This window comes from Chelonia mydas, chromosome 18 (genome assembly GCF_015237465.2).
Source record: "Chelonia mydas isolate rCheMyd1 chromosome 18, rCheMyd1.pri.v2, whole genome shotgun sequence".
Lineage (NCBI taxonomy): Eukaryota > Metazoa > Chordata > Testudines > Cheloniidae > Chelonia > Chelonia mydas.
The window spans coordinates 13,660,554-13,674,337 of record NC_051258.2 but is presented as its reverse complement, the minus strand read 5'-3'; the positions used below and the strand labels follow the sequence as shown (position 1 = coordinate 13,674,337).

Here is a 13,784-nt window from a genome sequence, read left to right as displayed (position 1 = left end):
AAGATAAATATGTTTTACAACTATAAAATAACAAAACTAACCGAACTTCCTGTTTTAATGAACTATGCTGTTTAATCCTTAGCTAGAAAAAGTAGCATTTACCCATTCCAAATGAAGCCCATCATACCTGACCAGTTTGTTAAAGGACCCATGGTCATATTAGAAATTGCATTTTAAAACCACACTTTTCCTTAGACATGCCTTTAACAACACCATTGATTAAAGAAAAAATGTTACGAATCTGATCTATTTTACCTTGTTTACATTGTGTTCTCTCAGCCTCTCTCTCAACTTGGATGATGAAAAAAGGTCAGTTTCACTTTTGTTATAGTCAAGAGTATCTTGCACTAGCATTATGCTGCAAAGTTTGGCAAACAGCAAGGGGTTGCAATGCTGTAGTGTTTGCATTCCAAACACTGCAGGGGAATGCTGAATTTAAACAACTGTTTATTACATAACAGCTAAACTCTCAATTCTATATACGGAGTTAGCCAATTTAAAAACCTGACATTTTAGTTCTAATTTATTTGCATTTACAACTAACACAAAAAGGCATCTATCCCAAGCTGTAGGGTCCTTGAAAAAACAATATAAAAACAAAACCCAGCAGCAACCTCATAATGGCAGTAACTTAATTGCCCAACAATTGAAATATGAAGAGAAGCACTCCAGATTCCCTAATGACCTATCAAACAGCATCCCACTCTTGAAAAATTCCATGAAAAGACAGACCTTGCATCATCCCCTGATGCCAACAAATGTAGGCTATTTTTGATCAAGTAAGGGTGTGAGATCAAGGGCCATTACCTTAATAGCAGCTCCCTCTGTTTTATTCCAAAGGGGCTCTCTCAATCTCAACTGAACCACTATGGCTCAAGAAGATAGGCAGTCTCTCCACTAGGCAGTCAGGTCCAATTATAGGACAGTTTCAACACCTTAAACTCCACCCCAAAACCCACAGGCAGCTAGTGCAGATCACAAGCCTCAACCTCAAATTGTGGGACATAAAGATGGGTCCATGACAGGAGCACAATATCCAATTGCCCCCACCTGCAATTCCATCCCATTCCAAACACAAGATCTAGTTAGTGTATGACCCGCCAGTAACCCAATGGGATAATCCCACAGTCAACACAGTGGCCACAGACACAGAAAATATGCCAGCTAAATGATGTTAAAGTCACTGACCCAAACCCCACAGCTTGGAGAAAGCCCAGTCAGCTCAGGCAGGACTTCTGCACTACAGCGGGGCTATCCTACCCTCATGTTACTCTTGGAATTGGATACAAGATGGACACACTGTATTCAGTCCAATTTGGGGACTGGGAGATCTCCTGGAGCTTTAGGACAGATGTAAAAGACACAGATACACCAGCTTCCAGACAATCCCTTTCTGGTTCATGGGACGCTGAATAGCCAGACAGCAACAACTGTGACAACACCTTATTTTGGCAATTCACTTGAAGAAGGTGGCCCCAATCCTTAAATAAATCCTACTCAGTGGGAATGTTCTTGACCACTGAGCATGCATGAGTCAACATGAACTGAAGACTGGGAATCTCACTCACTGACACTCCAGCCTCCTGAGAGAGGCAGGCAAAACCAGTGAAAATGAAACCAAGCATCTTGGGCCCTGTTTGTGCCTCCTCTCACTGGAACTGCTAAGCAAGGAGCCCAACCAGCCTGTGAAAGATACTGGTTAACAGCAGGACCAAGAGCCGGAGGGCTGTAGCATTGCTCATCTCCTCCATGGAATCCTCTCAAGCTGACAGTAATTGTACCCTTTCAAGACACATACTACGGGGAAATTATTTTTCCTTGGACTAATGAGGCTCTAGCCACTGATACTCATTTGGAAAATAGAAGAAAACTTTATCCATGCAACAGGTTACTATCCCACCCCCTCAAACAAGAACTCTGAGCAGAAGAAAGCGGTAAGTAACTAGAACTGCATGGCAGAAGAGAATAAATCACTCCTTACCACTTCATCTTCAGTCCAACACTTCTCAATCAGTTTGGGCACAGGCTTCTTCACCAAGCGCTGCAGGGCTTTTCCAGCATCATAGTTACTTTCATGTAGCTGAATAATAAAAATGGAAAATTATATCAACAAATAGAAGTAGAGGTGGACCAACAGTAAGGGGTTGGGATAAGAATGAGGCTTGCTGCATTTACTGTATCTACAGTAGAAATAAAGAAGAGAAATTTGCAGAACATGGATGGTAATCTCAGTTTTATTTAGTAGGACAGAGAACATTAAATAGGCAGACTTGCTTTCTACTTTCTGAAGTCTCTTGTAAATTTTCCCTTTAGCATTTTTTAATACTTCTAACACGAGACATTCCAAGGAAAATAAAAAGGCACCAAAACAACCATTCTTCAAAGGGGTTGTATCTTATGCAGTAATATCTTATTCATATTCTCTAATCAAATGGAACAGCTCATATTCTGGAGGTAACAAGTGCTTTGAGGACAGAGAGTCAAGTTTACTCCTTCAGAAAATTGTGCTCATTTTTATTGCATAGATGAGAACAAGAAGTTGCTGGAGAAAAAGGTAAAGTATGGAGAAGCAAAATAACACCTCTTGGAGACAGCTGCAGGAATACATATAAGGAACTTGGGATCATTAAGCTGACCGCGCTCTCAACAGTGCATGACCTTTCTGTGTGCTGGGGCTACGTTCCACTATCAATATATACAGCTGGGGGCTGGCTAAGGCAGATGGTTGGTAGAAACAAAAGTTATAACAAACGAAAGTTGAAAAAATGCCCACTTTCAGCAGAGATTTTAAGGGATAAAGCTCTGATACTCAGCCCTCATCAGGGAATGTATTTGGAAGTTGACAAATATATAATGTGCTATATGCAAGTAAAGTTGGATTTTGGAACATGGAGACTGATCAGGAGCCTGTTTTACGTCTTTGGGAAAAAATGTACAAAAGGAAAACAGGAAGTCCTAGGGACAACAGTAAACCAATTATCTCCGCTCCTACAGAAGAGAGGGAAATGATGTGTGGAGACTACAGGTACATCTACATGAAAAACACTACAGCAGCATACCAGCAGCTGCGCCATTGTAGTACTTCAGTGAAGAGGGCTTCTCCCACCGCTGTAGTTAACCCATCTCCCTGAGAAATGGTAGCTAGGGGCTTGTCTATACTTGAAACACTACAGCGGCACAGCAACGCCGTAGCACTTCAGTGTGGACGCTACCTATGTCGACTGGAGGGGTTCTCTCATCTGCATAGGTAATCAACCACCGCAACAGGCGACAGCTAGGTTGACAGAAGAACTCTTTCATGGACCCAGTGCTGTTTACACCAGGGGTTCGGCTGGCATAGCTACGTCTCTCATGAGTGTGGATTTTTCACACCCACTCCCGAGAGATGCAGCTATGCTGTTGCAAGTTTTCAGTGTAGACCAGCCTGTACAGACACAAGCATTAGTTATCCTGCATAAGTAGCTGGATTAGCAGTAATGGACACACCAAAACTAGCAGCCCCCCCCAAAAAAAGGGGTTATTTAATCTCACAGCTACTAGCAGGAACTAACGACAGAAGCTTTTGGGCTTATTTTTATAGCAGGAGGGGACTTCAGCTCTCTGAACTCTCATCACCCAGCATACCCCCCATGCAAAGGCCTCTCCATTTCCACCCCATATTCTCAGCCCCACTGCCCTTTCCCCAAGCATCCCTGTATCACTCCACCCATGTCCAATCACCTTTTTGAGAGGATATCTCCTCAGTTACTTCAATCCCAAGGCTGCCAACAAGAAGATCCCACCTGGCGTTAAGTGTGACAATGCCTTTCTAGAGGAGGACAGTAGGTTCTGGACTGAGACCAAAGCACAATTATATAGCTTACCAAACAGCCCTGAAGTGGTAGCTCCTTTGTTAGCATCAGCCTGAGTTAGAACTGAACTGTGATCTTACAGGGCAAAACCTCAGTTTTCTTAGGTCAGACTGTGCCACTGATTTTGAGGCAAAGAGGAGTTCAGCATAAAAAAAAACAACCACCCCAAACAAACACACCCAAAGCCCCAACAATGGCATGGTACAGCTCCTAAGGTTACCTCAGCTATTCATCTCTCTCCCACCCAATCCACAGATACCAAACATATAAAGAATTTCTCCAGGTATTTTAAAAGTGATCCCTAACGAGGAATAAAGTCTCAAATAATTAGGGGATTGGGGTGAGAGGTGGAAAAAGAAATAAAAACCCAACCTACTGGAGAGGCAAAAATATGAGATTTTCAGTGGGACTGTAATATTTGTAGCCCATAGGATTATTTTGCTAGCTATTACATCCTACTAATCCCGTCAGCCATATCAAATAATATGTTTCTCTTTCTGAATTAATCCATTTTATTCTTATATTTTATCAGTATTAATTCCTATGAATTTAGGATGTGTTGAGGCATATGATATGCGTTTCCTAATAATTATACATAGAATAAGTTTCGCTGAAATGCAAGAAGCCTACCAGCCTGTATCCAGTAAGATCTGCTAAATAGCTAAAAGTATAATTAGTTAAGAGTAATTCAGCATAAAAGCTGGTAACCTTTGGCACAGATAGGAATGGTCCCTGAACTTTTGGGAACCAATGGCAGGAACTATACAAACACTGAACAGGTTTATCCGGCATCTGTAACCAGTTGGTAACTGCAGGTATACCACAAACCTGGAAGTCGCCAAGAGAGCCTAGGTTGGCAGTTTTTGGAGTAAGATAATCCTTATTAATATATAGAGAGTTAAAGTGTCATAATCCACTAACCTATAGGATAAGGATACCCATACATTTCTTAGGGTACGGAAATAAGATTTGGGTATAGTACATTGGGCCTGAATTACATAGTATCAGGATCCTATAAAATGCCTTGTAAGGATATCATTGGGAGCTCTTTTAGTCTTTAGCTCTTTCTTTTCTTTGTCCTCCTATATTCTAGAGACTATCTTCTATCACGCTATTGGCTCAGCTTGTGCAGTACAGTATAACTGCTCAACATTCCTAACGATTGGGGAAGCCAGCACCATCGTGTTATCGGGCATGCCAGGAGTAAGGCTGGTCCTTCACCTCCTATTACCCGGTCCTCAAGGAAGGGTGAGAGTATGTTAAGTTAAGGTACTTATAATAGGAATGTTACCACCAGGAATCTTCTGGTCGGATGCAATCAGTGGCGAGCCATAACAACTAACCCATAAAATCCAGGTCAACATATGAGCTAATGTACACTGAAAGCCAGATCTGGATAGCTCCCACAATCGTTAAGTTCTTTATAAAAGCTCTTGAGCACTGAAGTTACAGAAGGAATAAACTCAAGGTGTTCAAATGGCATGTCCTGTTACTAAGATGGCATTTACAGCTAAGTATTCCACCCTTACATGTATCCTTACTGACCTGGGACATTGTCACATCTAGATATTAACTGAATAGAAAAACCTGACATAAAAGAGCCAGCAACGCTCCAGAACTTGGTTAAGTTTTCAATGGACAAAGCAGAATGTTTAAAACCTGTGAAGGCTGTGGCAAAAGTCAGCAACAGCTGGGAAACTGAAATCAAAGGTTGAAACTTGATACACAGCTCATGCAGCTGTGAAAAGAAAGCACATCTGTGGGATTTGGGGACAAAACGTCCATCTTCACTTTGATTTCCAGGCTTTTGTCAAATTGGCCCAGCCTTAAAACTTTTAAATAGTTTTTGGGTGCGTGTGCATATTGCTCTTTTAAAAAACAAGTTTTCTTTTTAAACTGCACCACAGAAGGATGTCGGATGGTACAGAATAGACAGTAACCATTTCACATGAGCCATTGTGGTCTATTGGGTAAATTTATGTCATTTCTATGTCACCTGCATGAAAAGATAAATTGTAGATAACACACCCGAGTGAGAAACCTTCCCAGGTGTTGTATTACCGTCTCCATTTTCAGGTCATAGAACCCACAGAATGAACAGTGACAGTCCACAAAGATCAATCCAATAGTGGCACAAGCACACCAAAAAACAGTCTGTTTTTAGTAAAGGAGAAAAAATTGCTGCATATGAACTGTAGCCAGTTTTTTTTAAAAATCACAATATCTTGAGTAGTTTACTTTGTCTGCTAGTCCATTGTTAACTTTGGTTTTTATACCTGAGCTGTTGAGTTACACAGGTGAGCTACATTTTTCAAAATGGAGCATCTAAAATTCAGCATCTACAGCCATATCTCAACACCTAAATAAGCAGCATGAAGTCCGGAAATGCTGAGCACTGGCAGCTAGCATTGAAGTCAGTGAGTGCTTAGCATCTCTGAAAATCTAGCCATTCAGGACCAGATTGTGAATCCTAACTCACAGAGCGATGGTGAACATTTACTCACAGGGTCACACTAACATCAATAGGAATACTCAGGTGAGTTGATGCTAAGCGGTGTGCAAAATGGATCCACTATCTGGGCTTTATTTAGATACCTAAATATGGATTTAGATAACAAATTTTAAAATACTGGATTTTGGAACATGAAGACTGACCAGAAGCCTGCTTTATGTCTTTTAAACAAATGTACCAGAAGGAAAAGAGAGAGGTATTCCCAAGGACAACAGTAAACCAATTATCTCCAAAACAAAGGCATATTACTAATAATATCGTTTTTCTTTCTCATGCTGCAATAGCTAATTGAGACTTAACACTTGTTTGAGGGGGACTAGGAAATTATTTTACAAAACCTCCTGAACTGCTCTGAACGCTCCCAGCAGTCAGGATAAGAAGACATTCCTGCAGCATGGCCCGCTGTTGGTGTAAAACAGCTTAACTCCTTCGAAATCATCAGCTAAGGATCTGTCCCCACAAGTTTCAAAACTGAAGGGTAAAAGTTAAACTTCTCTTGGAAAAATGAACTCTGCTTAGTTATTTGCTCTTCTTTGCCTAGCTAGTGGGACATTTGAGATATAACTATTACTATTCTGTTAAGAGTTTTAAGTTGCCTGTAAAAATAAAAGGTCACTGCTGGCCAAGACCTCTGGTATGTCACCTAGAATGAGTTTTTAGAACTATATTAGGAAATATCTCCCTAATTAGTTGTATGACAGAAGTGTTTCCACCAGCATAAGTTATAGAGTTATAGTATGGAGAAGAGTGCTCTGATTCCCTTTGGGTAACATCACAGGAATAAAGAAAGGAAATTCTAAGCCGAATTTTCTCATGGTTTATTTTCAGCCTGCTCTATGGCACCTACCGTAAGGTTAAAGAAAAATGCTCTTCACCACAACTGCAACAAGGACAATAGCACACACATTCACAGAATTACTGCAGAAAACAATGCCTCAAACTCCAACATCATCTCCCTTCAACAGATGCCTCATCTCTGCAAGCTACGAACATGAACACATCAGACACATCAATATCACCTTCTCACTCTTGTAAGTCAGGGAGATGCATGACCTGCGATTGCTTAATAGAAAACACAGCTTTTAAATGCACTTCCACAGGTAGAAATTCCAATGTACAACAGAGCATTGGCTTGTAAATCTGCCTCTGTTGCCTACATCAGTGACAGCTCCCATGACTCTGCTTCCATGCAAGTGAAACTACGATCTGAGTCCATCTTTCCTAAGCCAAAAGTCAAGCAATATGACGAGAATGCCAGACCTGCTGCGCTTAAATCCTACCACTCAAACAGCACTGCTGACTTTTAACTGCTTTTATCACTTTTGTTTCCTAAGCCTTCCGGAGCATGCAATACCTACTTAGAAGCTTGAAAACAACATTTTTGTCTTTTCTATTTGGCACACATTGATCTTCTTCCTTGCCTGCACTGCAGCACTGGGATAGGCACGACTGCAAGTAGCAAGGGCTAGGTATTTGTTGCTATAGTACAGCCTGTACATGGTTTCTGTTACAAAATTAAGCATGCCTTTTCTCTTTAAAAATTTTGTAGTGATAAAAATGGCAAGGGTTGTCTCCCACCCCCTGCTGTGTTCTGCCCAAACCGCATTGTGACTCATGGACGGAATCTGTATCTTGCCTGAAGGAACCCAGCAAATTTTCCTTCTCTATGAAACAACTCAATTAGAGACAGAAGAATAACCAGAGAAGACCAGAAGCAATGGGCTGTACTAACAGGCAGCCACCCCAGTTTAAAAGCACAGAACAGTTAACAGACCAACATGACAGTCCTGAATAGTCCAGGATAGAGGATCAGAATTAACTTTGCACCAAGCTGCCATACCAATGACAATCTCAAGACCCACAACGTAGAAGTGGGGGAGACAGGGGTGCAATAAGAATTTTGCTAACAAGAGGGCCCACGTTCCAGCCTGGCCACCCCATGTTTGAGTGGTGTTGCAACCTAGTGTACCAGACTGCAAAGCACTCAAATTTGACCTGGATGCCCCTCCATCACACACATCCCAGCAAGGAAGGGGTTCAGCCATTACACCAGTCAGGGGCCAAGGCTGGGGTTTGGGCCCCTGAGCCCACCCCCTCCTTGTGCCCCTAGGGGGAGGGAGAAGAGTCAGGTCAATCAGATACAAACGTGACCACGGATACCATTTTACACCTTCCTGAGAAAATCAGCCGTCTAATGGAGAAAATGGCTTATGAGAGCTGGGAGCAAGACTATAAACCAGAAAGAAAAATATATTTTTATATAATTATCAGAGTTAAATCCACTTTCCTCAGTCTGACTGATGGATCATTCTCTGCTTATTACTTTCAGTAATTTAATATATATAAGCACTTTATTGGCAAGCTACTTGAACATATAAATAATAGCTAATGATGACTGCCTACAGTTTAATTAACTTCTGGTTGCACTTTTCAAGGTATTGCTAGAAACACTAAATTACTTTCCCCACTCCCCTCCCAAGCTGTCATGTAAAGAATCATTGTTTTGAGCACAAATCCTGCTGCCTAAATAATTCTGAGACCTCAGCAATCTTATGCATACACACAGTATGCAATGAAGGGAAGAGACATGAATGTACTTGCACTTTATAATGCAGAAGTTATCTTTTCTACAGAAAAGCACAGGACTTTAATTTAAAGAAAAAAATTCCAAATGTGCACACGTCCAAGCATCTCATTTATATTACAGCAGTCATTAAACATCTCTGGATCTCAGGCAAGACTTATTAGCATAAACTCTGCACATTACTACAAGGTTTCAAGTTTCTATTCCAGCTTCTCATCTGAGCTGCCATTTTCTGTCTGCGTGATGTTGCAAATAAATTTTCCTTTTGGCATGGCTCAGCTGTCAGGCACCTCTGTTCTGTAATGAATCCATGAATTACATCTCCCCGCTCTGACATCTCTGGTCTCTCACATCAAAATATTGTTCTTCAATTGTAATTTATAACTTAATTTAAATGTCCCTTTTACTGTGACCTTTTTAGATCAGAATGGCATTACATCTGGCAGCTCCTACTTCAGCAAGGCATCCTTTTGCAATTACAGTCATTATGATCCCTGTCGAAAAGCCTATCTGAGTTAGGCTGCATTCATACTACAATGTTAAATAATTGGAGTCCATTAAGACCATCGTTAGATTTCGTGGGGGGGGGGGGGGGGGGGGGGCCACACGCGTGATTGCTAGTATAATGTGGTACGGTATTACAAAACTAACTTGAAATCTACCCAGAAGAGTCAAATAAAAGTAGCAGTGATTTTTCAAACAGCACAAACTATGTCCATGGCTGTAGGGAGGCAGCGTTTCTAGTGGTAAAAGAATAGTACTGGAATCCAGGAACTCCAGAGTTCACGTGTCTGCTCTTCCACTGACTCATTCGGTGCCTTGGACAAGTGCCATCACTCTTCTGTGCCTCAGTTTTCGCATGTGTAAAGTGAAGACTGGCCTACCTATTTTTGGCACTAAGTAAATACCACCACTGCTACTTCACAGTGCTGTTTTAGGCCTTATTTAATATTAATAAACCAATCTGAAAACATGAGGTGTGGTATATGCTAAGTATTACCATCTCCTCCAATCCAATGTACTCTTTATGTCTTTCACTATGTTCCTCATGGGGAACAAGATTTTTTTCCTATTAGAGCACAGAAAACATTCTACATGAAGTCCCTATTTCAGCACCAGCGCCTTCATTTCTCTCTCAGGCCTGGTCTACACCTAAAACTTAGGTCAACCTCCCTACATCACTCAGGGGTGTGAAAAATGCACACCCCTAAGAGACACAGTTAAGCAGACTTAACCCCGGGTATGGACACCGCTAGGTCAATAGAAGAATTCTTCCATCGACCTAGCTACTGTCTGCTGAGGGGTGGATTTACTACAGCGATGGACAATCCCCTTTTGTTGCTGTAGCAAGTGTCTGCTCTACAGCATTACAGTGGGGTAGCTGCAGCAGCGCCACTGTAGCGCTTGTAGGGCAGACATAGCTTCAGTTTACGCAGATGCGTCATTCTCCCTGTGTGGGTGGAGGGTGCAGGAGGGATTACAGAAGAATCTATTCCTCGTTTCAATAGAAGTGTGTTACTAGTCTCTTTGATCTAAAGGTCCTTTAAAAGCATTAGAATTCAGGGATGTGGTGTCGAGTGATGAAGGGGACCCTAGGCTGCTAGATTGGGCTGTTGGCCTTGGATGAAAAAGAAATGTTTGGATGAGTTTGCATATCTTTCGCTGCAATGGACAACAGTCAAGACTCAGGGTTGTCCCTGAAAAACTGCCAGGTGTTTAAGACGGCAATGGTCAAGAAGACAGAGGAAACAGAAGATAAGGATCAATGAAAGAGACAACAAGAGGAGCACTGTTACACTGGAGGGGCAAAGCCTTTTGGTGAAACCTCTTCTCTTTTAAGGGCCTAATTTAATGCTAAACCTAATTCACACTGCTTCCCCCCCCCGTAACATGATTGAAACATTCCAGTTTGATGCAGTCTCTCTTCAGGAGCTGTATCTGGAAATATCATCCCCATAAAGTAACTATCATCTGTCAATATGCTGCAGTAAAATGGAACTTTTATCTGCCACAAACACGCAGAACACACACAATGGTGAGTATACTTTATACGATAAAACAGTGAAACATGCATTTTAAATTTGCAGCTTTATTCACAGGTGCTGAAGTATGTGTTTTCACTAACTGTATCTGGCACTGAATTAAGAATTGTGCCCAAGGATACCATGTTCCTTAATTCCAGGGCTCTCTTCCCGTCCTTGAAATCCTAACTCTTCCCCATCTGCTGCAAACACACCAGAAAGCCTGGCCTGAATAACAGACTGCCTTCTCTAATGCAGATACCAACACCACTCCATGGGACTCCCTCTACCGCCTGAGGACAACAGCACCTCATAAACCAACCCAGCACCCAACCCTCCCAATATAGAAAGACTGCACATGGAGAGATTTGTTTTGACAACATGCCTGTCTTTCTAGCTGGTATGTTCTAATTTATAGGGGCCTTATGAGCTTCTTGACAGGTCAACAGAACTCAAGATGACTACAAAAAGGTTCAACAGGTGACCAGAGACATCACTTCCCAAGAAGCTCAAAGGAAAACTGAATCAGGTCTATTTCCTTAAAGCTCTAGTTTCTGGTACTTGTAGAAGCTTGAAAATATAATCTCCCCCTTCCTCCTTTGACAGAGGTCTCACCACTTCTGTCCCCATTTCTAATCTATTCAACGTTTCTACATAGCTCCAATCACCGTAATGATCTAAATGTTAGCGATACAGGTGACACAATGGATGCCTTGGTTATCCACTATTTCCTATGCACTACAACTGGGACAACCATTCATCAGGAACAAGCACAGCTCTAGAAACTTGCGTTAATTGCTAAAGGCGGAACACATGGGGGAACTGACACTGTAGAGGGGTTTTATGGTTCTTTGGTCTGACATAACAAATAACTGTTGTCACTGGGCAAGCTGAATAGTGCTGCGGAAGGTTCTCGCAACAGATTTTCACACATTTTCTGCCAAAAATCTAGATGTTTTATATATACCAAAAATATTTACAAAGTAGGTTAAAGTTGGGCCAAATTTTATAGCTGCAAACAGGCCTTTTAAACTAGTTGTTCAACAGTTTAGCTGAATTTGTGAATTATCTTACAAATAAATCCAGCAGCACAGAAAGGTTTTTCCAAGAGCAAAGATAAGAATGAGTGAAGATTCAAAGTGGCAAAAATGCCCTGTGCACCGGAAGAGGCTTAGTTTTAACAGCATGCCCAGGCAGACAGTGATTGCCATTGGGGTATTATGCTACCTTATTTGAACCCTGAGACTAACCACTGATGAAGAAACATCCAAAAGGGAAACTAGTAATCAGAATAAATGCTAACGTATATTTAAATAGTTTTCTTAGGCTTTCAACCTTGTCTTTAGTTAATGAACAAGAAAATCTGTCTAAGGGCACGTTAAAACAGGCAGTAATTTGTCTGGGTGACATCTTTCTTCTAACTGAATTTCCCTAAGTTGATATTACACTGTCACATTTGTCACTCACAATGACATGTTGCCATGTAATATTGTTACAGAAATGCTGAACAATCCTACTCATAAAAGGAACCAGCCCATATTAGTATGTAATCATTTCATCTTGTATACTGGTGCATGGCAAGAGGTGTAGTAAGTATAGGTACATGGCTCCTCAACTACAATAAGGAATAAATAGGGAACTACTGGCTTTTCACTTCCTCAAATACAAACAACATGCATGTCAAATGACAAAAGCCTTGAGATTCACTGTTAAGGGCAGAGTGCATGTTATCACTTTAAATTTCCTTCTACTGTTCTGCCATCTTATATCTCTGGCTGCCACCCACATTTGTTATTGTCCCAATGCTGCAAATCTTTATAAAATCTGAGTTTTTAATGTAGGGGGAAATTCCTACCACCCACTGAGGTAGGCTGAGTTTTGGATAGGAACATACCCTCATAAGATAGCAAGCAGCATTTCTGAAGGAAAAAGCAGGGAGGTAAAACATGCACTGTCCCGCTCCAAATAATCCGATCTTCCAAAAACAACTGCTCCCTTGACGCATGCCCTGAACTGGGTCAGCACAGAAACCTCAAACTGAATTTTGTCAGGGCCCTACTTAAGAAAATAGGCACAATAAGGACAGGTGGGTAAATTAATCATTTCCTGTGCTGGAATCTGAGAATGGTGCCCTTAAAAGCTCTGTGCAATGATTTTAAGGTCAATGGGAGAAGGATGAGGAAAAAGGAAGTTGGCAGAAGCAAGTGCATTTTCTTTCTTTTTTGCATAAATCTGAAGTCCAGAAAGGAGTTTTCAACTAGTTAAAAATTAACCGGCCATCACTATGTGGAGAATCTACTCAGAAATTCTCTCTCTCACACACACAGCAGGGCTTTCTAGCTCTAGAAATTATATTCATGTTCAGTATTCACCATACTGAGATTTTTCCATGGATTGGCAGATCTGGGACACCATCTTCCTAACCCCAGAGCAGGGAGGCATTTCTGTGCAGATGTTTTAAGCCTCCTGCTCAGCCGTTTTTCTTTTCTGCAAACAATGCAGCAGCATGAAGAGGCTCCCTTCCTGGATGGTGCTGTGGAGCTGGCAAGCTCAGCAGACGCATTTGCGATTTATCCTCACAGACATTTTAAAATCTGTTTTTCCTGCTTTCAGATACCCAAATTCTGTCTAGAAAGACTGTTCATTCCACAATGCTACCCAATCTCCAGTAAAAATATACCTCGTAAAAGGACCTATGCAGTTTCCTAATAGGGAGCAAAGCTGTAGGCACCATGAGGTACTGTAGTACCCTGCGGCTCCCGCGCCTTCCATGCGTTCGCCTCAGGCAACCTCATGGACCGTGGCTCTCATTTCTT

The 13,784-nt window shown here is 41.5% G+C and overlaps 1 protein-coding gene across 12 annotated transcripts in view; it reads right to left on the bottom strand.

Annotated features, from left to right (window-relative positions):
- Positions 1-13,784, bottom strand: part of RERE (arginine-glutamic acid dipeptide repeats) — a 396,332-nt gene that overhangs the window by 110,773 nt on the left and 271,775 nt on the right. For all 12 annotated transcript variants that reach the window (XM_037881385.2, XM_037881387.2, XM_037881386.2 and 9 more), the window contains one exon: positions 1,982-2,080. In XM_037881385.2, the coding sequence (XP_037737313.1) occupies positions 1,982-2,080 (99 nt within the window). The remainder of the gene's footprint in view (positions 1-1,981; positions 2,081-13,784) is intronic.